Source organism: Zootoca vivipara, chromosome 9 (genome assembly GCF_963506605.1).
Source record: "Zootoca vivipara chromosome 9, rZooViv1.1, whole genome shotgun sequence".
NCBI lineage: Eukaryota > Metazoa > Chordata > Lepidosauria > Squamata > Lacertidae > Zootoca > Zootoca vivipara.
This window is the reverse complement of record NC_083284.1, coordinates 20,552,763-20,578,841: the sequence shown is the minus strand read 5'-3', so window position 1 is coordinate 20,578,841 and position 26,079 is coordinate 20,552,763. Positions and strand designations below refer to the sequence as shown.

The 26,079-nt window shown below is 42.5% G+C and overlaps 2 protein-coding genes across 7 annotated transcripts; both read left to right on the top strand.

Moving 5' to 3' along the window:
- Positions 1–1,730: 1,730 nt before the first annotated feature.
- LOC118077582 (alcohol dehydrogenase 1B-like) lies at positions 1,731–15,852 on the top strand. Of its 5 annotated transcripts, none has more exons than XM_060278463.1 (9): positions 1,731–2,025; positions 2,776–2,877; positions 4,763–4,901; positions 5,878–5,965; positions 6,074–6,290; positions 6,586–6,849; positions 7,380–7,515; positions 8,021–8,159; positions 15,126–15,839. In XM_060278463.1, the coding sequence occupies exons 1-9, from the start codon at positions 2,008–2,010 to the stop codon at positions 15,181–15,183; spliced, it is 1,161 nt and encodes a 386-aa protein (XP_060134446.1). In that variant the 5' UTR covers positions 1,731–2,007; the 3' UTR covers positions 15,184–15,839. The 5 variants fall into 5 exon arrangements, with proteins under 5 accessions (XP_060134446.1, XP_060134447.1, XP_060134449.1 ...); XM_060278464.1 differs by having other exon boundaries at positions 1,866–2,025; positions 5,878–5,959; positions 15,126–15,852; XM_060278466.1 differs by lacking the exon at positions 15,126–15,839 and adding an exon at positions 9,968–10,690 and having other exon boundaries at positions 1,868–2,025; positions 5,878–5,959.
- Positions 15,853–16,311: 459 nt separating this feature from the next.
- On the top strand, positions 16,312–25,824 carry LOC132592622 (alcohol dehydrogenase 1A-like). Of its 2 annotated transcripts, none has more exons than XM_060278472.1 (9): positions 16,312–17,052; positions 17,867–17,968; positions 19,854–19,992; positions 20,968–21,049; positions 21,164–21,380; positions 21,676–21,939; positions 22,463–22,598; positions 23,086–23,224; positions 25,112–25,824. In XM_060278472.1, exons 1-9 carry the CDS (start codon positions 17,035–17,037, stop codon positions 25,134–25,136), a joined length of 1,122 nt encoding a protein of 373 aa, XP_060134455.1. In that variant the 5' UTR covers positions 16,312–17,034; the 3' UTR covers positions 25,137–25,824. The 2 variants fall into 2 exon arrangements, with proteins under 2 accessions (XP_060134455.1, XP_060134454.1); XM_060278471.1 differs by having other exon boundaries at positions 16,322–17,052; positions 20,968–21,055.
- Positions 25,825–26,079: the final 255 nt, after the last annotated feature.

Genomic DNA, 26,079 nt, shown 5'->3' with positions numbered 1-26,079 from the left:
AGCAGGCACAGATACTTGATATCAATGCCATCAGAAAATGCCATCAATCAAGGCCCACACCCAATTCTCTCTTTCATCTGACAGGTTTTACATAGACAAGATGGTGCTTTGGGGCCCTTCTGAATCCACAATCCTATTTTAAGTTGTGCCATTTACAACCCATGAACTGAAGAAAGGTACTTGGATACTTTTTGCTATGTTTGGATAATCGTGGAAATGATTCCTAAGGTTGAGCCCACTTTTACCCCTCAAACGCCACAGGTAAAGTTTGTTTCCAGGCAGCACCACTTCACAGGTTGCAGGCTGCGGCTTGCTTGAATCTTCCTCCGCGCAAGATATTCCCTGCACTTGGAAAACCGGCATGTCAGGGACAAGGATAGGTTGGAAAAGCCGTTCCCCCTGACGTTATTTGGGTCATATGCAATGACCAGGGTTCCCTTAAATCCCTGTACAGTGGTACCTCGTGTTACAGATGCTTCAGGTTACAGACGCTTCAGGTTACAGACTCTGCTAACCCAGGAATAGTGTAGCGTGGGACCTGGAAACCTTAGTTCAGTGGGTTCTCAAAAATCACAAACGTGGTTGTAGAGAAATTGAGAGTAAGGTTTATTGCTGAGCAATAAATGTCCAGTGAGTAACCTCAGAAAGTCTGGACCCTGATCAATGGGTGTCCAGGGTTTTTATAGGTTTACTAGTGTCATTGAGACCGTTAAATAAACGGGCGCTAGAATATATGTTGTCAAACATTTGTAAAAACCCTCATGAGCGGAGCCGCACGCGCGCCTGCCTGTCACTTGCTGGCTCGCACGGGAGGGAGGGCGGATACACGCGCACATTCCCTCCCCGAAGCCCTGGCACTTCTTTGGCCTCTCTTCATCCCCTCACCGGCTTTTAACACACCCACCACAGCCAACCCGCCCCCAACCCACCCCCCAACCCACCCGCCAGCGCCGCGGCTTCCGTCCTTCTCACCTTCCCTCAGCGGCACTGCCTGCGCCCATAGAGTCCTCGCTCCCACTCGGCAGCCGCCCCCCAGTACATTCCAGAGAGAGCAGGCGAGGCAGACGGGACCCTCCATCCAACACGGACCGACCAACCGGCCAGAGCAGACCGTCCCGTCCGCCGCCGCCGCCGCCGCCAACGAACAACACATGACTCTCAATCACTGATGGACTGATTGACTGAACTGAGGGAGAGAGGGAGGGAGCCGAATGCCTTGTGTCTCTGTGCTCCAAGTCCCAATGGCTGCCCCATGGGGCACATGTGCAGTAGCGCAGTAGCACAAACCCACGGACACAGGGACTGGACGCAGAGACACTTGCACTTTATTATATAGGATAAGATATTACATATTCATATATTGCATTAAGCATCAAGCCAATGGTAAACCCTGCAAAGGGATCTGGAAGGAGTGGTTTCTGTTCTGAAGCCCAGGCAGGAGCGAAGGCCATAGTACTCCTCAAGGCAGCAACCACAAAGGGGGTTCCTACTTTATGTGTGTCATTAGGGGCCTGTTTGCCTTGAGTTGACCCCACAGATATACAGGTGGGCTGGCACTTAAAATGGTTTTCCCAATGCCTGGCCAAACCCTTCCTCTGTAATCAATAAAGTTGTGCCAATATTTGACCCAAGCAACGTGTCCCATGTGTTTTTTCAAGATGGTCATGGGTGATGGGGGCATGTGACTCACACAATGTCTCTCTACAATCCCCACCCTCACAGTAAGGGTGTTGTTTCTTAACATCACAAAAATACTAATTTCCTTGAGTGCAATCTAATGCACGATGTGCTGTACTGCAGCTGAGGACTGTTAACGTACTTCCTTCAAAGTTGTGAAATTGCAGGTGGAATCAAACTGAACGTAGAGGAGTGGCCACATTTCTTGGCGTTGAACTGGGGAAGGGTTACGTTTAGTTGAAAGATAAGCCAAAGAAGAACCTTTGTACTTCTAGAAGTTCTGAAACGACACAGAGGAAGCAAATACGGTGGATTACAAAGTTCTACATCATGAGCACTGCAGGGAAAGTAAGTAGATGATTTCTTTTAAAGTTGCTTTTTCAGCCCCAAGATGCATAAATACCTTTTTTTTAAAAAAGGCTTATTGTTCTATAAGCAGGAGCAATACGTTCCTTGAGGTTCATCCAAGAAGTTCTTGGAAGTTTCATCCTAGGGGTTCCTGAAAGTTTCTTCTATTTTCCTCCTCCCTGAACGCCATGCACTAATACCATACCAGTGCATTTCAAACTTGCTGTCAACTGGGGAGGGAGAAACATCCAGCAAGTTGAAAACTAGCTCAGTGTTCACCAGGGCTTCAATTGTAAACAAATTAACCAGGGAGTAAGCCCTGATGAAGATTGTAAAAAGTTGTCTAATTGTAAGCCACCCTGAGGAATCTGGCTATAGGCAGGGCTTTTTTTTTTCAGCTGGGACTCACCAGAACTCAATTCCGGCACTTCTCAGATGGGTGCCATTGCCATTATAAGAGAACAAAGGAAGCATTCATGGTGAGATCCGGCACCTCTTTTTCTAGAAAAATAGCACTGGTATTGGAGCACATATTGAATATTAAACATGCACAGGATTGCAATGTTAGCTTTGTGGGAAAAATAGTATATGATTATTTCACAGGACATTGAAATCAGAGCTGTCGCTGTAAACTGTTTTGAGGTTTTGTAAAATCAAGTGGTGTATACATTTTATTGGGGGTGGGGGTTATCCACAATAGGATTGCACAGCTACATACAGAAACGCTTTTACGATATTCTATTATTTCAGGTCATTAAGTGCAAAGCTGCCATTGTCTGGGAAGTCAATAAACCATTTAGTATTGTGGAAATAGAAGTTGCCCCACCTAAGGCACACGAAGTTCGTATTAAGGTAAGAGAGGCAAACCAAAAATGGCATTTCTGCAAATTGTTAGTATCTGCACTAGGGATGGAGAAATTCAGTTCAGTTTGCACTTAAAGATAAACCTGCCTAATTTATGCTTTCAAAAACAATATGAGAATGGGGAAGGGCTGCAGCTCGTGGAGGAGCAGCTGTTTTGCTTGCAAAAGGCCTGAGGATGAATCCCTGGTATCTCCAGGCAGGTGTGGGAGAGTCCCTAGTCGGACTCTCTGGAGAGCTGCTTTCAGTCAATGCGGAAAATGCTGAGCTAGATGGACCAATGGTCTGACTCAGTATGATAACGATAATGACAACGACAACAACAACAACAACAACTTGTATCCCACCCATCTGACTGGGTTGCCCAGCCACTCTGGGTGGCTTCCAACAGAATATTAAAAACACAACAAAGATCAACACTAAAACTTTGAATTGTGCTTGGAAACACATGGGAGTCACTGTAGATCTTTAAAGACGAGTGTTATACGGTCCTGGCGCACACTCCCAGTCACCAGTCTGGAAGCTGCATTCTGGATTAATTGTTGTCATAATTATAAGATGGTTGGACAGTGTTCTCGAAGCTACGAACATGAGTTTGACCAAACTACGGGAGGCAGTGGAAGACAGGAGTGCCTGGCGTGCTCTGGTCCATGGGGTCACGAAGAGTCGGACACGACTAAACGACTAAACAACAACAAAGGCAGATTCCTGTGTTCCTATGAGAACCAAAACACACCCATTTTTCAAAATTCACACTTCTCCAACTTTTGCAATGTCAAGTAAAAATTCATATAGTGGTGTAAAATGTGCACAAACATGCCCGTATTAATGAATATAATATACAAATATGCTTTATATTAGACAACGTTGCTTTGCACTGTTTTATATTAGGTAACATTGCATGCAAACCTGTTTACATAAGGAGAAATTTGCACTGAAATGCTGATGAATTTTCATGAGTACTTTAAAATAAAAATCTGCAAACTGATGTGGAAATGTAGGAGTGGTTTGAACCCCTTGGAAGCCTTGCAAGTTACTGCAGGAGAGGGATTGTGAGCAATATCATGGGAGTGGTATTTCTAGGACCAAGGTGAAATTTAGAAGCTCCCTGGTTGTTTTTGCAATTGGATGATGGGTATCAATTAAATACTTCCATTTTCAAAAAAAACAAAACCCCGTTAAGTGGAGATCTTTAACTCAGTCTGAATTGCCGTATTTTTCCATGTACAAGACTATATTTCCCCCCCAGATTTTTTAAGTTTGAAATTTGGGCTCATCATATACACAGAATGTTGCAATTACTTATTTCTTAATTTTGGGCTCAAAAAATAGGGGTCGTCTTATACATGGGGACGTCTTATACACAGGAAAATATGGTAGATGTGAAATCGTTTTCACACATGAAATAATTTTTAATTGTTTTAAATATTTGTATATGTTGATCTGTTTGTAATTGTTTCTATTTATGTTTTTACTGTAATATCATTTTGAGATATCTTATGGCAGGGCAGGGGTGGCCAACTCCCAAGAGACTGCAATCTATTTTCAAATTTTTTAGGGGTTCAGCTCAAAGTTGTTGAGCTTTTTTTAGAGAGGGGAATTGCCAAGCTTTATTCGGGTTCGGGTGAAAGCTGCTCACCTTTTTTTTGGATTCAGGGATTCAGTAACTCTCTCACAAACATCTTGATGCAGAAGCTCTGCTCTTCGTTCCACAGAGCAGCATAAAATACAGGGAGGAAACAGGGGGCGGGAAAAGCAAAGGAAAAGGATCCCGTGATCGCGATTGACCTGTTGGCCAGCCCTGTCTTATGGGAAGCAATTCATGAACTGAATTTTTAAAAATAATATAAAATAAAAAAGTTCTCCTTTAAAACAGATTTTGGCGTCTGGAGTCTGTCGCTCCGATGACCATGGGATAAGTGGGGCAATGCACGTAAAATTCCCCATTATTCTTGGTCACGAGGCAGCTGGTGTTGTGGAGAGCGTTGGGGAAGGGGTTACCTGTGTGAAACCAGGTAAGGTAAAGCAGAGTGCAACCAGAAAATATCAACCCACAGCTTTGGTCAACAAGGATCAAACGAAACTAAAGAGCCAACCAACTGGAGGAAGAATGACTGAGAAAGTGTTTTCTTTAGGGAAGGGCGGTCAGCTCTGGGCCAGGGACTAGATTTTTAATGTAAATGCCAGAATTTGGAATCAATTGCTAGACATTTCTGATTAGGAACATTATTTTTTACTTAAGTGGTGATATTACTACAACAACTACTACTACTACCACTATCACTTGCCAGGGTGGGTCACAACCACTTATACTTGCAATATTAATTTACAACAAATTGCAGTTCAGAGAATAGTGAAGGCTCTATTCTCAGGTGCCAAAGACCAGGACTTCTATACTGCCAAGACCCCAAAACGTTCATGAAAAAGGAACTACCAAAAGGGCCCCTTCTACTGATTTGAATGTCCAAGAGCAGGCATCCCCAAACTGTTTTGGGACTACAACTCCCATCATCCCTAGCTAACAGGACCAGTGGTCAGGGATGATGGGAATTGTAGTCCCAAAACATCTGGAGGTTTGAGTTTGGGGTTGCCTACCCAAGAGGGTCTGTAGGAGAATAGACAATATTTCAGCTATTGGGTGACTAATTTGTTTAGGGAATCAAACACAAAGATGAGCAGCTTGAACTGGGCCTGGAAACAAAGTGGCAACCAGTGGGCATGCATGAACGGTGCAGCCAACACATGCACATTAAAGAACCCGCTTCTTGGATTCAACCTGTGCTCCCCACTTCAAAGCTAGCTGCCCAAGAGTCTGCAATGTTCATGACATACCATCCAACATTGCTCAGATGAAAATAGGGACATTTCTCACTTCCCCCCTCCAACTGACCCTCCTCAACCGCCCCCCCATTTTGTACTGCCCCTTGCCCCCAACAAAGCATTTCCTGAATATTTTAAGCAGGCTAATGATGGTATTTTCATCATTCCCAGGAGACAAAGTCATCCCACTCTTTGCCCCACAGTGTGGAGAATGCAGCGCCTGCAAACATCCCAGAGGCAATCTGTGCAAAATGTGCGAGTAAATTGAAGTTGTTATTTGCAACAACATTAGAAACACCAGCAGTGGATATGTTGGATTAAAAACAACAACAACCCAAAGCACGATTTCCCTTTCTTCATCTTTTAGCCTTGGCGGCACTGGATTAATGCCCGATGGCACCAGCAGGTTGACTTACAAAGGCCAGCAGATCCACACCTTTGTCAGCACTGGAACCTTCACAGAATACACCGTGGTGCATGAGTCTGCGGTGGTCAAAATTGATGCTGCTGCTCCTCCAGAAAAAGTGTGTCTGATTGGCTGTGGGTTTTCTACTGGCTATGGTGCTGCCATCAACAGTGCAAAGGTAAGGATTAAAACATCGGTACTGCTTATATTCAGTGTGGGGAATTTGTGGCAGATCTAGGCAGAAACAGGAGGACAGGTGGGCTCTTGGCCTGCCCAGAGCCAGGTAAAAGCACAGTCTTAGTCTTCCACCATCCCATCTCTCTCTTGGATGCTTTGAACATCAAGGAGCAAGCCCATCCACAACCAATTGCCCAGGGAAAGCACCCTTGCCATCATATACTGAAGGAGAGACCAAGTACTGCAGGGGGTTGGATTAGATGGTCTCTTCCAACTCTACAACTCTATGATTTCAGGTGGAGCCTGGTTCAACCTGTGCCGTTTTTGGTCTGGGAGGAGTTGGCCTCTCAACTGTCATGGGCTGCAAAGCAGCTGGAGCTTCCCGAATCATCGGGGTCGACATCAACAAGGATAAATTTCCCAAGGCTAAAGAGATGGGAGCTACAGAGTGTGTCAACCCTCTGGATTTCAAGAAGCCCATCAATGAAGTGCTGTTTGACTTGACAGACGGTGAAGGTGTTGACTATTCATTTGAAGTGATTGGGCGCACAGACACCATGGTACATGCATGAAGACAGGATTTTACTGTCAAATTTTGAAAAGGGAAGATGGAATTTCATATATTCCTGTTCTTCAGCGGTTCCTACTTTTCACTGGGTTGTGATCCGATAATCTGTTGCAGCAAGGGCCTTGGGGTTCTGAGACAGTAGGACGTTTCAGAGTTTCAAACATCCTCCCCCCATTGATCAGATAACTTATAATGGGAATAATGGGAGATGGGACTCAGGCATGAGGGGCTAATGGAGGGGTGAGAATGATCGTTTGGGGTGATTCTTCTCTCCCACAGAAGCCCACCCCCAGCATCTCCTCCCACATTCTTCAGAAGGCCCTAACCACCCAAAACGGCTTTTCACGGTGTGCATGTAGCTGGGCATGGGATGAAGAAAAGATAGGGATGTTTTCTTCCATTGCAATTAATATGCTTTGAACAGTAAAATCTTTGAGAGGTCTAACAGTGTCATGGAAGGTGATCATGGATGATATTTCTCCTTGGCTTATTTCAAGAGTCATGCCTTTGGATTTCCCCCAGACTGCTGCCTTGGCTTCCTGCCACATGAATTATGGGACCAGCGTGATTGTCGGAGTGCCCCCTTCAGCTTCTGAAATTACCTTCTCTCCAGCACTTATCTTCACGGGTCGCACTTGGAAAGGATCTATATTTGGAGGTATGGGCCTACTAGCTTTCTATCAAGAGGGCACATTTCAAATTCTGAGAGAGTGTTGAGGGTGCCAGTCACAAAATAGCTTGGGGTGGCAGCGGGTTGTGCCATAAAACGTCTGTCATGGGGTGCATGGCATAACACAAAATTAGAAAAACACCTTGATTTGTTAATTATTTCCCCACCCCCAGCAAGTACAATTTAGATTTTTAAAAAATCATGCACTTATCATGTGAAAATACATTTAAGATCTCATGCAGTTTGACCCCCTGTAGTTTTCCATACAAGCTCTTGGGCCATAATTACTACGTTAGTATCTCCTCTATCTCCTTCCCTCCCACCCACAGATCTGTCATAGCATCCAGCCCAATCTCATTGCATAACCCAAGTACAAAGACGGATTCAGGCTATAAATCTGTGGGACTGCCAGACCTTTAAGCAACATTTTGCTCCTTTTTTATGGCATTGTAATTGGAGTATCATATCTTAACTGTGCACGTTCTGTTTTCAGGTTGGAAAAGCAAAGATGCTGTTCCCAAGCTGGTTTCAGATTACATGGGGGGGAAGTTTGTTCTTGATCCACTAATTACCCATACTTTGCCTTTTGATAAAATCAACGAGGGCTTTGAACTGCTGCGTTCAGGGAAAAGGTAAGACCTCTCCCCACCCCCAGTAGCTAAAAAGCTCTCATTTCACGCTGACTTGGAGACTCTGGGGTGCTGGAGACAGGGACCCTCCTAGGATCCAGCTGCAGTAATAGTCATGGGTCTTCAATGCCATAGGATCTCAGATCACTACACCCAAATGGGAGAAAATGTGGTGTAGAGGGTAACAAAGTGGGCTAGGGGGTTAGTCTGCAGACTAAAAGTGGACTAAAAATGTTGTATTGCAGAGTGTTCCTGTACAACGTGGGGAGGGGGGAAATTGGATCCAGTCAATGGGCCAGTTCCTCCGACTGCAGTAGCTTGTTGACCTGTCAATCACATGACATCACTATATTGGGTGACCAGGTTTTCCTTTGTAGTGTGAGCTGGGCTTGTGTACACATCCCCCAACCCCTCTCCAGTTTAACTCAAGACTCATTCACTCCAACACCCAAGGAGGGCTCTTTTGTCTCTCCCCCCACCCCCACCCCCACCCCCACCCCCACCCCGGTAAGACCTAGATTGAAAACAAAGTCTACAATTTATTCATCTACAAAAAAGTGGCCAAAACAAAACAGAGAGATTAGCTTGATCATGGTTAGATTCTAGTACTGAAAGCTGCACAAGCTATTTATGTACAAAGAAACAGAAGACAAAATGGGGAAACGGACACCTCAAAGAATAAAAATGAATAAATAAATGGGACAATGAAACCCATGTGGAAACAATGCAATGTACATCCATGCCAATATGGATGTTCACAAGCAAGACTTTCGCCACAACTGTGGTCGATCTGCATCCCATTAGGCTGAGCAACAATTGATTTATAAATGAAATTGATACTGTTTTGGATGGGGCAATGAAATTACATCCATAAACTGTTTACCTTGATGCTTCTGTTAGGGACAAATAGGCATTTGTATTCAGCTTCCTGTGATGCCATAAATGAATAGAATTGACTTCTTGTGCTTTTTCTTGTGCAATTCTTTTTCTTGGAATCAGTTTTATAAGCTTATCACTAGGCTTCTTATTTCCTCTTTTTCACGCCCTTTTCTTCTCATTTTCTTCTATCACTTCATTTCTTTATAAATGAAATCTTTCTAATATAATGTTAAGTATAAAAAAGGTTTCCTATTTCTGTACAGGTTCAAACCTCCCTCTCCACTCTGAAAATTACTCACTGTGTATGCTATATACTCTTCCTAGTTCTGTTCCTCTGACTGTAAGTTGTGTTAATATTAAATTTTAAAATATTGTGGTCTAAACCACAGAGCCTAGGGCTTGCCGATCAGAAGGTCAGCGGTTCGAATCCCTGCGACGTGGTGAGCTCCCGTGGCTCAGTCCCAGCTCCTGCCAACCTACCGTAGCAGTTTGAAAGCACGTCAAAGTGCAAGTAGATAAATAGGTACCGCTCTGGCGGGAAGGTTAATGGAATTTCCATGTGCTACTCTGCTTCGCCAGAAGCGGCTTAGTCATGCTGGCCACATGACCCAGAAGCTGTACACCGGCTCCCTTGGCTAGTAAAGTGAGATGAGCACCGCAACCCCAGAGTCGTCCGTGACTGGACCTAATGGTCAGGGGTCCCTTTACCTTTACCTTTTAACCCACCTGGAACACGATGGCAGAGGGTGGGTAATAAACAGAATGAATGGATGATACTTAAAATATCACCTTCCCTTAATATCAACCGGATCAAGGCTTTCCTTTGAAATTCGCGCCAAGATCTTAAACCTACTGAAATATTAGCCTACTAACATTAAAAATCTAACAGATATTATCACCCTTCCATTTAAAACTGTTTCTTAATGTTTCAGTATTCGCAGTGTCCTGGTATTTTAAAGTCCATGCTGATGAGGAAGAATACAAGACAATGACCTTTGCAAGCTCAGGTTGCCACATTGCCTAGTAGGATGTACTGTATGTGAAGATGATTGGATTCTGCAATGTTGTCACTGGCAATGCTCATTTATCAACACGTAGGTCTACCCCAAGACTGTCACGTTTTCCCTCCAAATGCAACAGAAGAAAATTACCATAAAAACAATCTTATGTTGTGATTCAAACTATCACTATCCTGTTTAATGAAGCAACAACACAAATAATTATTATCATGTATTTCAACGGTGAGCGAGTGGGTAGTTTAGGTAGCTGTCTTATATATATATTTGGGGGAAAGTCACACTGAACCCAGCGGAGTATACATGCTGTAAATCAGTAGCTTGAAATCTCTCTGCAGAGATTCCTAAGCATTGGTGGGTACAAAACTACTAGTACTAGAGAAGGTCAGCGGTTTGAATCCTCGCAATGGGGTGAGCTCCTGTTGCTCAGTCCCAGCTCCTGCCAAACTAGCAGTTCGAAATCTTTGGATAAAATACTTTTATTTCTGTACAATGAATAGCAAATGTGTGCTCTGTACGTCCTGTTTTCTTGTTTCATGCTTTGTGAAAACATCATTTAAAAAAAAAAATGAAGAGCAGAGAAAAAAACCCTTTTTCATGTGATTTTTAAAAATAGAAATCAGAGCAAAATATTAAAACCATGATCCAGGAAAACAGCTTTTGTGTGAAGAGCCTCACTTCCTAAATCAGGAACTAGATGTAGATGATGCAGAGACATTTGTCTTGTACTAGGTATTCAGTGTGCCCTCCAACCCATTTACAGTGCGCAATGTGGTTATTGGGTGCCTTTTTGTCCCTACTGCACTGCAGATAAGGAATTGGATTCCCAGCCATTGACACAGGATGTGTCCATGCTGCTTTTTATAACTGTGCTATTATTATTATTATTATTATTATTATTATTATTATTATTATTATTAGTGTGAGAGAGAGTAAGAGAGAGTGAGAGAGAGAAAGAGCACACAGCTGTAAAGAAGTAATTCAAAAGACCTTTGGAACAGATCAAAGAGATGAACGCTGTACAGTACTTGCATTTTAATCTAAATTAGCACCAGCATGCAAAAAAACAATACCGGGGGGGGGGGGGAGGGTAGGAGAGAGAGAGCTTGCAAATCACATTTTCTTGCTTAAGGGCACAAATGTTTAACAGGAGGTGGATTGTTGAGATTTTTTGTGACTTGGCTGATCCGAAAGTTCTTCAGGACAAAGGATAGTGGGATAAAGGGCACTTCCCCAATGTTACTACAGTACTTTTGGATGGGATTGAATCACATCTTGGAATATCCTGGCTGTGGATCCAACTGTTTGCAGTAAGGAAGGTGATGGAGAAATGCAACAGAGAGTGCAGGTTAACACTTAGTTGATGCAATCTAATCTCCCCACAAACAAATCAGGCTGAATGCTCAATAAACAGTTTGTCCAGATTAAGGTGGTTGGGAGCCCTAGTGCAATACCCCCAAGCCCCCTTCCTCCCCCAAAAGGAAGGCATGAATCAAGGTACCACCCAAAAAAAGTATTGTAGTTTCTCATGGTTCTTAACTCTTTTTTTGTGTTAGAGCATGGCAGGCGTTTTGGGCACCGCACACAATCTTGCGCCGAAAAAGTGTGCATTGAAAACGACTATATTCGTGAAAACAACATACAGAAATGCATTGTATTTCTTGTTATATTATATTGCTTGCAATAATGTGTATTACTCAAAACTGCAAACAAAAAAGTGAGACTAAGAGATAAGCCAAACTACAAAGAATTTAGCTGCCTTTGTGGTACAAAGGAAACACCATCCTTTCCAGATTTGTCAATGGGATTGCGGAGGTTTCCTTCCGCAGCTTTTCTTCTTAGTGAATTCCACCACCACCACCCAACCCACCTCTGCATACAACATGCCATGCTTCCTTGCTGTTCCCTTGCAAGAGTTACTGGGTGTGTTAGCTCCTGACCAGTTTTTTATACCAGACGTCTAGTGACCATTCACTGTAGGGTTTCCATTGCTTAGCTTACATTACTCCATCTGCTACCAACAGCTTGTGTGGAATCAGCAATGCGAAGTACAAAGACTCCAACAAAGACGCCAAAGATGTATGAAAGCAGCAATTTCTATCCAAACTTGTCTTCATTATAATCTGCTACAGTTTGGTTTTCCCCAAATACTGCATGAATTGTGTCACTGTTGGCTATTTAATGTAATTTATGTAATTTACATAATGTTTAACTTATGCAATTATCCCACCATTTCAGTTGTAAGGAAAAAGCAAAACAAAATTTTAAAAGAGTCATTAATTACATATCTGTTGTGCAGGGCCGGCTCTAGGTAGAGTCCCAGTGATGCGGGGCGCCGGGCCGGTAGGCAGGGCGCTGCGCCGCAAAGCTGCGTGGAAGCCATGCTGTGCCCTGTGAGGGCGGGGGCGCCGGAGCAATCTCCGCCCCTCAGCGCCAGGGAACGCGACCTGCTCAAGACTGCCCTGCTGTAGTGGGGTTTTAAAAACAACAAGGGTTGACTGAATACTGATCGCATCCATTGGATTGGTACTGGCCATGTTCGCTGGATTGATTTTTGATCTGGACCTGGGACAAAAATGCAAACAGTTGCAATTTCTGATTCTGTTTCTGACAGAATTATCTGACATCCCTACTGGGTTCTGTCTTCATGCTTTACTCTGTCATTGGTGCTGAAATCTCAATAAACATTCCATTCTGAAAGTTTTCAACAACGGGATACAGTGGAACCTCGGTTTAAGTACACAATTGGTTCCAGAAGTCTGTACTTAACCTGAAGCGTACTTAACCTGAAGCGAACTTTCCCATTGAAAGGAAAGGAAAGTGGATTAATCTGTTCCAGACGGGTACACAGAGTACTCAATCTGAAGCATATTTAATCCAAAGTATGAATGTAATTGGTTTCGGAAGTCCGTACTTAACCTGAAGCGTACTTAACCTGAAGCGAACTTTCGCATTGAAAGTAATGGAAAGTGAAAGGCGAAAGATTTATACGATCTCATACTTGCTCCATGAAAAAGTTAAAGTCCACAAGGGTTTCTTAAATCATTTAATAAGGAAATCTTTGTATTTAATATGAACAAAATATAAAGGTATATTGGAACCTAAGATTCCCTTATGGATGTCACCAATAAATGTAATAACAGTTAAAAAACTAAACATGGAGGAAAAAGTTGCCCCTTATTATGAATTATTGGGAAATATACAAAAGGAACCCAAATTAAGAAAATATGATGAAATTAAAAAACACCTTTTGGATTGGCTGCAATATTTTCAAATAAACCAGAGATTCATGGAGGATAAAAAAATTGGGAATTGCAAAGGAGAAGTCTAAATTTAAAAAAGAATTAATACATAATGATAGAAAACACATTTCACGCATGTACAACCTGTTGCTGGAGTGGGAGCTCAAAGAGGAGCAAACCAAACCAACTATGATGAGATGGGCCCAAGATCTCGGACACAATGTCCTTATGGAACAGTGGGAGAGGCTGTGGAAAATTGATCTAAAATTTACTGCCTGTTACAACTTATGTGAAAATATGTGAAAATATTCTAAAAATGATGTACAGGTGGTACCAGACGCCTGAAAAATTAGCCAAGATGTATAAAAATAAGTCACCAAAGTGTTGGAGGTGTGAGAAGGAAATAGGAACTCAAATGCATATGTGGTGGAAATGTGTAGAGATAAGCAAATACTGGAAGAACATCTATGAAGAGTTAAAAGAAAATGCTGAAATGTAAGATCTTAAAGAAGCCAGAGATGTTCCTATTAAACATAATACCAGAATATATTAAAAATGCAAATAGAATATTACTTATGTACGGTATTGTAGCTGCGAGAGTTCTGATTGCAAGAAACCGGAAAAATAAGAGTGCACCAAATATAACAGATTGGCAAATTTTAATGAAGGAATATTCACAGCTAGCAAAAGTCACTGGAAAAATTAGAGGGCAATCAAAACAAAAAATAAAAAAGGAATGGAGGATTTTTGATGATTATATATTAATAAATGAAGTATAACCAAATCCTGAAGGCAGATTAGAATTGAACCAAGTTAAAGCTTAAAGGAAGAGAATATAGAAGTAAAATTTGTGTGTGAAATAAGACGGATAAATATAAATTACATAGGATTTGATTGGAAGACCTTTTTCTTTTTTTCTTTTTAATGTTTTTTTATTTCTTCTTTCTTACTTTTACACCTTTTCTTTGAATGTGAAATTTTTTTGTATATAACAATGAAATATCTTTTCTCTTCTGTTATCTTTTTTTGTAAAATGAATATAGGCGATTTATGTGTATGGTTTTTAATGATTGAAATAAATAAAAAACATTTTTTTAAAAAAAGAAAGAAAGTAAGTAATGGAAAGTGGATTAATCCATTCCAGACGGGTCCGCGGAGTACTTAAACTGAAAGTACTCAAACCGATGTGTACTTAAACCGAGGTATGACTGTATAACCATCACATATGATAGTAAGAATCTTAATCCAGTAGAGGCTGGTCAATTAAGGCGATTAGGGCTACTCGGAGTATGACTTAGTTTGATACAGCATCACCAAAAAGAGAATTTGGTTGTTACAGAAGACTGCCCTGTCATGAAACTCCAGAGTACACAAAAATGTGTGTGCAATTCACAATAAACTGATTTCTTGCACAGTTATTGTGATACGAGCTAACATAAATGTTTGAAACACAGCTCTTCTGAGCTGTCTTTCTCTGAAAGCAGCTTCTCTGAATCTTTTCTGCGGCCTGCAGTTTATACTGTATAGCAAAATTACTAATATTATTTCCATTAAATTTATATACTACCTGAAAAAATGTATACATTACTTTATAAAATGCAACAAAACCTCAAAGATAAAACAGTAAGTTTCAGAAATTTTTACAACAATAGATTAAAACATGCAAAAAGTTAACCAAATAAAGGTGGTTAAAATCCACAGCAACTTTCTAAGCATCTGGGTAGGCTTGTTTAAACAAGAATGTTTTTAGCAGGCACAGATACTTGATATCAATGCCATCAGAAAATGCCATCAATCAAGGCCCACACCCAATTCTCTCTTTCATCTGACAGGTTTTACATAGACAAGATGGTGCTTTGGGGCCCTTGTGAATCCACAATCCTATTTTAAGTTGTGCCATTTACAACCCATGAACTGAAGAAAGGTACTTGGATACTTTTTGCTATGTTTGGATAATCGTGGAAATGATTCCTAAGGTTGAACCCACTTCTACCCCTCAAACGCCACAGGTAAAGTTTGTTTCCAGGCAGCACCACTTCACAGGTTGCAGGCTGCGGCTTGCTTGAATCTTCCTCCGCGCAAGATATTCCCTGCACTTGGAAAACCGGCATGTCAAGGACAAGGATAGGTTGGAAAAGCCGTTCCCCCTGACGTTATTTGGGTCATATGCAATGACCAGGGTTCCCTTAAATCCCTGTACAGTGGTACCTCGTGTTACAGATGCTTCAGGTTACAGACGCTTCAGGTTACAGACTCTGCTAACCCAGGAATAGTGTAGCGTGGGACCTGGAAACCTTAGTTCAGTGGGTTCTCAAAAATCACAAACGTGGTTGTAGAGAAATTGAGAGTAAGGTTTATTGCTGAGCAATAAATGTCCAGTGAGTAACCTCAGAAAGTCTGGACCCTGATCAATGGGTGTCCAGGGTTTTTATAGGTTTACTAGTGTCATTGAGACCGTTAAATAAATGGGCGCTAGAATATATGTTGTCAAACATTTGTAAAAACCCTCGTGAGCGGAGCCGCACGCGCGCCTGCCTGTCACTTGCTGGCTCGCACGGGAGGGAGGGCGGATACACGCGCGCATTCCCTCCCCGAAGCCCTGGCACTTCTTTGGCCTCTCTTCATCCCCTCACCGGCTTTTAACACACCCACCACAGCCAACCCGCCCCCAACCCACCCCCCAACCCACCCGCCAGCGCCGCGGCTTCCCTCCTTCTCACCTTCCCTCAGCGGCACTGCCTCGCTAGAGTCCTCGCTACTCGGCAGCCGCCCCCCAGTACATTCCAGAGAGAGCAGGCGAGGCAGACGGGACCCTCCATCCAACACCGACCGACCAACCGGCCAGAGTAGACCGTCCCGTCCGCCGCCGCCGCCAACGAACAACACATGACTCTCAATCACTGACGGACTGATTGACTGAACTGAGGGAGAGAGGGAGGGAGCCGAATGCCTTGTGTCTCTGTGCTCCAAGTCCCAATGGCTGCCCATGGGGCACATGTGCAGTAGCGCAGTAGCGCAAACCCACGGACACAGGGACTGGACGCAGAGACACTTGGACTTTATTATATAGGATAAGATATTACATATTCATATATTGCATTAAGCATCAAGCCAATGGTAAACCCTGCAAAGGGATCTGGAAGGAGTGGTTTCTGTTCTGAAGCCCAGGCAGGAGCGAAGGCCACGGTACTCCTCAAGGCAGCAACCACAAAGGGGGTTCCTACTTTATGTGTGTCATTAGGGGCCTGTTTGCCTTGAGTTGACCCCACAGATATACAGGTGGGCTGGCACTTAAAATGGTTTTCCCAATGCCTGGCCAAACCCTTCCTCTGTAATCAATAAAGTTGTGCCAATATTTGACCCAAGCAACGTGTCCCATGTGTTTTTTCAAGATGGTCATGGGTGATGGGGGCATGTGACTCACACAATGCCTCTCTACAATCCCCACCCTCACAGTAAGGGTGTTGTTTCTTAACATCACAAAAATACTAATTTCCTTGAGTGCAATCTAATGCACGATGTGCTGTACTGCAGCTGAGGACTGTTAACGTACTTCCTTCAAAGTTGTGAAATTGCAGGTGGAATCAAACTGAACGTAGAGGAGTGGCCACATTTCTTGGCGTCGAACTGGGGAAGGGTTACGTTTAGTTGAAAGATAAGCCAAAGAAGAACCTTTGTACTTCTAGAAGTTCTGAAACGACACAGAGGAAGCAAATACGGTGGATTACAAAGTTCTACATCATGAGCACTGCAGGGAAAGTAAGTAGATGATTTCTTTTAAAGTTGCTTTTTCAGCCACAAGATGCATAAATACCTTTTTTTATTGTTCTATAAGCAGGCGCAATACGTTCCTTGAGGTTCATCCAAGAAGTTCTTGGAAGTTTCATCCTAGGGGTTCCTGAAAGTTTCTTCTATTTTCCTCCTCCCTGAACGCCATGCACTAATACTATACCAGTGCATTTCAAACTTGCTGTCAACTGGGGAGGGAGAAACATCCAGCAAGTTGAAAACTAGCTCAGTGTTCATCAGGGCTTCAATTGTAAACAACTTAACCAGGGAGTAAGCCCTGATGAAGATTGTAAAAAGTTGTCTAATTGTAAGCCACCCTGAGGAATCTGGCTATAGGCAGGGCTTTTTTTTCAGCTGGGACTCACCAGAACTCAATTCCGGCACTTCTCAGATGGGTGCCATTACCATTATAAGAGAACAAAGGAAGCATTCATGGTGAGATCCGGCACCTCTTTTTCTAGAAAAATAGCACTGGTATTGGAGCACATATTGAATATTAAACATGCACAGGATTGCAATTACAGGTAGGTAGCCGTGTTGGTCTGAGTCGAAGCAAAATAAAAAAATTCCTTCAGTAGCACCTTAAAGACCAACTAAGTTTATATTTTGGTATGAGCTTTATATGATTATTTCACAGGACATTGAAATCAGAGCTGTCGCTGTAAACTGTTTTGAGGTTTTGTAAAATCAAGTGGTGTATACATTTTATTGGGGGTGGGGGTTATCCACGATAGGATTGCACAGCTACATACAGAAACGCTGTTACGATATTCTATTATTTCAGGTCATTAAGTGCAAAGCTGCCGTTGTCTGGGAAGTCAATAAACCATTTAGTATTGTGGAAATAGAAGTTGCCCCACCTAAGGCACACGAAGTTCGTATTAAGGTAAGAGAGGCAAACCAAAAATGGCATTTCTGCAAATTGTTAGTATCTGCACTAGGGATGGAGAAATTCAGTTCAGTTTGCACTTAAAGATAAACCTGCCTAATTTATGCTTTCAAAAACAATATGAGAATGGGGAAGGGCTGCAGCTCGTGGAGGAGCAGCTGTTTTGCTTGCAAAAGGCCTGAGGATGAATCCCTGGTATCTCCAGGCAGGTGTGGGAGAGTCCCTAGTCGGACTCTCTGGAGAGCTGCTTTCAGTCAATGCGGAAAATGCTGAGCTAGATGGACCAATGGTCTGACTCAGTATGATAACGATAATGACAACGACAACAACAACAACAACAACTTGTATCCCACCCATCTGACTGGGTTGCCCAGCCACTCTGGGTGGCTTCCAACAGAATATTAAAAACACAACAAAGATCAACACTAAAACTTTGAATTGTGCTTGGAAACACATGGGAGTCACTGTAGATCTTTAAAGACGAGTGTTATACGGTCCTGGCGCACACTCCCAGTCACCAGTCTGGAAGCTGCATTCTGGATTAATTGTTGTCATAATTATAAGATGGTTGGACAGTGTTCTCGAAGCTACGAACATGAGTTTGACCAAACTACGGGAGGCAGTGGAAGACAGGAGTGCCTGGCGTGCTCTGGTCCATGGGGTCACGAAGAGTCGGACACGACTAAACGACTAAACAACAACAAAGGCAGATTCCTGTGTTCCTATGAGAACCAAAACACACCCATTTTTCAAAATTCACACTTCTCCAACTTTTGCAATGTCAAGTAAAAATTCATATAGTGGTGTAAAATGTGCACAAACATGCCCGTATTAATGAATATAATATACAAATATGCTTTATATTAGACAACGTTGCTTTGCACTGTTTTATATTAGGTAACATTGCATGCAAACCTGTTTACATAAGGAGAAATTTGCACTGAAATGCTGATGAATTTTCATGAGTACTTTAAAATAAAAATCTGCAAACTGATGTGGAAATGTAGGAGTGGTTTGAACCCCTTGGAAGCCTTGCAAGTTACTGCAGGAGAGGGATTGTGAGCAATATCATGGGAGTGGTATTTCTAGGACCAAGGTGAAATTTAGAAGCTCCCTGGTTGTTTTTGCTATTGGATGATGGGTATCAATTAAATACTTCCATTTTCAAAAAAAACAAAACCCCGTTAAGTGGAGATCTTTAACTCAGTCTGAATTACCGTATTTTTCCATGTACAAGACTATATTTCCCCCCCAGATTTTTTAAGTTTGAAATTTGGGCTCATCATATACACAGAATGTTGCAATTACTTATTTCTTAATTTTGGGCTCAAAAAATAGGGGTCGTCTTATACATGGGGACGTCTTATACACAGGAAAATATGGTAGATGTGAAATCATTCTCACACATTAAATAATTTTTAATTGTTTTAAATATTTGTATATGTTGATCTGTTTGTAATTGTTTCTATTTATGTTTTTACTGTAATATCATTTTGAGATATCTTATGGCAGGGCAGGGGTGGCCAACTCCCAAGAGACTGCGATCTATTTTCAAATTTTTTAGGGGTTCAGCTCAAAGTTGTTGAGCTTTTTTTAGAGAGGGGAATTGCCAAGCTTTATTCGGGTTCGGGTGAAAGCTGCTCACCTTTTTTTTGGATTCAGGGATTCAGTAACTCACTCACAAACATCTTGATGCAGAAGCTCTGCTCTTTGTTCCACAGAGCAGCATAAAATACAGGGAGGAAACAGGGGGCGGGAAAAGCAAAGGAAAAGGATCCCGTGATCGCGATTGACCTGTTGGCCAGCCCTGTCTTATGGGAAGCAATTCATGAACTGAATTTTTAAAAATAATATAAAATAAAAAAGTTCTCCTTTAAAACAGATTTTGGCGTCTGGAGTCTGTCGCTCCGATGACCATGGGATAAGTGGGGCAATGCACGTAAAATTCCCCATTATTCTTGGTCACGAGGCAGCTGGTGTTGTGGAGAGCGTTGGGGAAGGGGTTACCTGTGTGAAACCAGGTAAGGTAAAGCAGAGTGCAACCTGAAAATATCAACCCACAGCTTTGGTCAACAAGGATCAAACAAAACTAAAGAGCCAACCAACTGGAGGAAGAATGACTGAGAAAGTGTTTTCTTTAGGGAAGAGCGGTCAGCTCTGGGCCAGGGACTAGATTTTTAATGTAAATGCCAGAATTTGGAATCAATTGCTAGACATTTCTGATTAGGAACATTATTTTTTACTTAAGTGGTGATATTACTACAACAACTACTACTACTACCACTATCACTTGCCAGGGTGGGTCACAACCACTTATACTTGCAATATTAATTTACAACAAATTGCAGTTCAGAGAATAGTGAAGGCTCTATTCTCAGGTGCCAAAGACCAGGACTTCTATACTGCCAAGACCCCAAAACGTTCATGAAAAAGGAACTACCAAAAGGGCCCCTTCTACTGATTTGAATGTCCAAGAGCAGGCATCCCCAAACTGTTTTGGGACTACAACTCCCATCATCCCTAGCTAACAGGACCAGTGGTCAGGGATGATGGGAATTGTAGTCCCAAAACATCTGGAGGTTTGAGTTTGGGGTTGCCTACCCAAGAGGGTCTGTAGGAGAATAGACAATATTTCAGCTATTGGGTGACTAATTTGTTTAGGGAATCAAACACAAAGATGAGCAGCTTGAACTGGGCCTGGAAACAAAGTGGCAACCAGTGGGCATGCATGAACGGTGCAGCCAACACATGCACATTAAAGAACCCGCTTCTTGGATTCAACCTGTGCTCCCCACTTCAAAGCTAGCTGCCCAAGAGTCTGCAATGTTCATGACATACCATCCAACATTGCTCAGATGAAAATAGGGACATTTCTCACTTCCCCCCTCCAACTGACCCTCCTCAACCGCCCCCCATTTTGTACTGCCCCTTGCCCCCAACAAAGCATTTCCTGAATATTTTAAGCAGGCTAATGATGGTATTTTCATCATTCCCAGGAGACAAAGTCATCCCACTCTTTGCCCCACAGTGTGGAGAATGCAGCGCCTGCAAACATCCCAGAGGCAATCTGTGCAAAATGTGCGAGTGAGTTGAAGTTGTTATTTGCAACAACATTAGAAACACCAGCAGTGGATATGTTGGATTAAAAACAACAACAACCCAAAGCACGATTTCCCTTTCTTCATCTTTTAGCCTTGGCGGCACTGGATTAATGCCCGATGGCACCAGCAGGTTGACTTACAAAGGCCAGCAGATCCACACCTTTGTCAGCACTGGAACCTTCACAGAATACACCGTGGTGCATGAGTCTGCGGTGGTCAAAATTGATGCTGCTGCTCCTCCAGAAAAAGTGTGTCTGATTGGCTGTGGGTTTTCTACTGGCTATGGTGCTGCCATCAACAGTGCAAAGGTAAGGATTAAAACATCGGTAATGCTTATATTCAGTGTGGGGAATTTGTGGCAGATCTAGGCAGAAACAGGAGGACAGGTGGGCTTTTGGCCTGCCCAGAGCCAGGTAAAAGCACAGTCTTAGTCCTCCACCATCCCATCTCTCTCTTGGATGCTTTGAACATCAAGGAGCAAGCCCATCCGCAACCAATTGCCATGGGGAAGCACCCTTGCCATCATATACTGAAGGAGAGACCAAGTACTGCAGGGGGTTGGATTAGATGGTCTCTTCCAACTCTACAACTCTATGATTTCAGGTGGAGCCTGGTTCAACCTGTGCCGTTTTTGGTCTGGGAGGAGTTGGCCTCTCAACTGTCATGGGCTGCAAAGCAGCTGGAGCTTCCCGAATCATCGGGGTCGACATCAACAAGGATAAATTTCCCAAGGCTAAAGAGATGGGAGCTACAGAGTGTGTCAACCCTCTGGATTTCAAGGAGCCCATCAATGAAGTGCTGTTTGGCTTGACAGACGGTGAAGGTGTTGACTATTCATTTGAAGTGATTGGGCGCACAGACACCATGGTACATGCATGAAGACAGGATTTTACTGTCATATTTTGAAAAGGGAAGATGGAATTTCATGTATTCCTGTTCTTCAGCGGTTCCTACTTTTAACTGGGTTGTGATCCGATAATCTGTTGCAGCAAGGGCCTTGGGGTTCTGAGACAGTAGAACGTTTCAGAGTTTCAAACATCCTCCACCCATTGATCAGATAACTTATAATGGGAATAATGGGAGATGGGACTCAGGGGCTAATGGAGGGGTGAGAATGATCCTTTGGGGTGATTCTTGTCTCCCACAGAAGCCCACCCCCAGCATCTCCTCCCACATTCTTCAGAAGGCCCTAACCACCCAAAACGGCTTTTCAGGGTGTGCATGTAGCTGGGCATGGGATGAAGAAAAGATAGGGATGTTTTCTTCCATTGCAATTAATATGCTTTGAACAGTAAAATCTTTGAGAGGTCTAACAGTGTCATGGAAGGTGATCATGGATGATATTTCTCCTTGGCTTATTTCAAGCGTCATGCCTTTGGATTTCCCCCAGACTGCTGCCTTGGCTTCCTGCCACATGAATTATGGGACCAGCGTGATTGTCGGAGTGCCCCCTTCAGCTTCTGAAATTACCTTCTCTCCAGCACTTATCTTCACGGGTCGCACTTGGAAAGGATCTATATTTGGAGGTATGGGCCTACTAGCTTTCTATCAAGAGGCCACATTTCAAATTCTGAGAGAGTGTTGTGGGTGCCAGTCACAAAATAGCTTGGGGTGGCAGCGGGTTGTGCCATAAAACGTCTGTCATGGGGTGCATGGCATAACACAAAATTAGAAAAACACCTTGATTTGTTAATTATTTCCCCACCCCCAGCAAATACAATTTAGATTTTAAAAAAATCATGCACTTATCATGTGAAAATACATTTAAGATCTCATGCAGTTTGGCATGCAAGCTCTTCGGGCCATAATTACTACGTTAGTATCTCCTCTATCTCCCTCCCACCCACAAATCTGTCATAGCATTCAGCCCAATCTCATTGCATAACCTAAGTACAAAGATGGATTCAGGCTATAAATCTGTGGGACTGCCAGACCTTTAAGCAACATTTTGCTCCTTTTTTATGGCATTGTAATTGGAGTATCATATCTTAACTGTGCACGTTCTGTTTTCAGGTTGGAAAAGCAAAGATGCTGTTCCCAAGCTGGTTTCAGATTTCATGGAGGGGAAGTTTGTTCTTGATCCACTAATTACCCATACCTTGCCTTTTGATAAAATCAACGAGGGCTTTGAACTGCTGCGTTCAGGAAAAAGGTAAGACCTCTCCACTGCCCCCTCCCCTCAATAGTGTAGCAGAAGATTCTGAAGAGCAGGCTGCCTTTTGAAGAGTCATGTTTTTGTTGTTTAGTCGTTTAGTCGCGTGCGACTCTTCGTGACCCCATGGACCAGAGCACACCATAGTCATAGCCACAGTCATTATAAAATTACACAATCTTCCTCTGGAGTGACTAAAGCTGTGTTGCCCTTGAAGTTCCATTTTCAACAGCAGGATTTGTACATCATTGTCTTGAAACTGAAGGACCTTGTGTTCATAACAGCTTAGCTTGGGAGCATACAGAACAAGTGCTCTTGGGTGTTATTCGAGTGCACCTTCTCCGGAATGACCCTAGGAGCTAATCCTCAGACTCAACTCCTTCCACTCAGATTGGCTCCAATCAGCACACGCGCAAGAAGAGTTCTTCTCAGTGGCTAAAAAGCTCTCATTTCATGCTGACCGGGAGACTCTGGGGTGCTGGAGACAGGGACCCTCCTAGGATCCAGCTGCAGTAATAGTAATGGGTCTTCAATGACACAGGATCTCAGATCACTACACCCAAATGGGAGAAAATGTGGTCTGAACGGTAACAAAGTGGGCTAGGGGGTTAGTCTGCAGACTAAAAGTGGACTAAAAATGTTGTATTGCAGAGTATTTCTGTACAACATGGGGAGGGGGGGGAATTGGACCCAGTCAATGGGCCAGTTCCCGACTGCAGTAGCTTGTTGACCTGTCAATCACATGACATGACTATATTGGGTGACCAGGTTTTCCTTTGTAGTGTGAGCTGGGCTTGTGTACACATCCCCCAACCCCTCTCCAGTTTAACTCAAGACTCATTCACTCCAACACCCAAGGAGGGCTCTTTTGTCTCTCCCCCACCCCCACCCCCCACCCCCACCCCGGTAAGACCTAGATTGAAAACAAAGTCTACAATTTATTCATCTACAAAAAAAATGTGACCAAAACAAAACAGAGAGATTAGCTTGATCACGGTTAGATTCTAGTACTGAAAGCTGCACGAGCTATTTATGTACAAAGAAACAGAAGACAAAATGGGGAAACGGACACCTCAAAGAATAAAAATGAATAAATAAATGGAACAATGAAACCCATGTGGAAACAATGCAATGTACATCCATGCCAATATGGATGTTCACAAGCAAGACTTTCGCCACAACTGTGGTCGATCTGCATCCCATTAGGCTGAGCAACAATTGATTTATAAATGAAATTGATACTGTTTTGGATGGGGCAATGAAATTACATCCATAAACTGTTTACCTTGATGCTTCTGTTAGGGACAAATAGGCATTCGTATTCAGCTTCCTGTGATGCCATAAATGAATAGAATCGACTTCTTGTGCTTTTTCTTGTGCAATTCTTTTTCTTGGAATCAGTTTTATAAGCTTATCACCAGGTTCCTTATTTCCTCTTTTTCACACCCTTTTCTTCTCATTTTCTTCTATCACTTTATTTCATTATAAATGAAATCCTTCTAATAAAATGTTACGTATAGAAAAAAGGTTTCCTATTTCTGTACAGGTTCAGACTTCCCTCTCCACCCCCCACTCTGAAAATTACTCACTGTGTATGCTATATACTCTTCCTAGTTCTGTTCCTCTGACTATAAGTTGTGTTAATTGTGTTAATATTGAATTTTAAAACATTGTAACCCACCTGGAATGCAATGGCAAAGGGTGGGTAATAAACAGAATGAATGGGTGATACTTAAAATATCACCTTCCCTTAATATCAACCGGATCAAGCCTTTCCTTTGAAATTCGCGCCAAGATCTTAAACCTACTGAAATATTAGCCTATTAACATTAAAAATCTAACAGATATTATCACCCTTCCATTTAAAACTGTTTCTTAATGTTTCAGTATTCGCAGTGTCCTGGTATTTTAAAGTCCATGCTGATGAGGAAGAATACAAGACAATGACCTTTGCAAGCTCAGATCGCCACATTGCCTAGTAGGATGTACTGTAGGTGAAGATGACTGGACTCTGCAATGTCAACCCTGGCAATGCTCATTTATCAACACGTAGGTCTACCCCAAGACCGTCACGTTTTTCCTCCAAATGCAACAGAAGAAAATTACCATAAAGACAATCTTACGTTGTGATTCAAACTATCAATATCCTGTTTAATGAAGCAACAACACAAATAATTATAATCATGTACTGTATTTTAAAGGTGAGAGGGTGGGTAGTTTAGGCAGCTGTCTTATATATATTTGGGATTAAGTCACACTGAACCCTGTGGAGTATGCATGCTGTAAATCAGTAGCTCGAAATCTCTTTACCGAAATAAACTTCGTACCGTTTTACATTGGCAATAAGTATAGGACATAGAGGTTTCTTGGTGATGCACAAATGATAACTATTTCCTGAGAACTCTTTAAGGAAAATTGCTGTAGTTTTTTGTGTGTTCTGATATGAAAATCTGGCAATGGCAAAATAATACAAGTTTTTGCTGCTTAAATTCCAGGGTGGGTATGGTTGGTGCCTTATATTGCAAGGAGTGGTGAACTGTATGGATTATATCGTGAACGCCTAATAAAAATAGTTATGAATTCCAATGGACTTCCATCACTAATATTTCTGTTTCTCCGGGCACCTTTCATAGAATCATAGAGCTTGAAGGGACGCTGGTGATCATCTTTGCATATTTAAATAAAAGTATAAACAGTAAGAAATAACTGAGATAATCCTAAAAAACCTATGGAAAGGTTAGGTTAAAAAAAAAACTTTAGTGAGGCCTTATTTATTTATTTATTTATTTATTTTCTATACCGCCCTATACCCGAAGGTCTCATGAGACGTGCTTCCTTGGTTAGGAAATGTGACT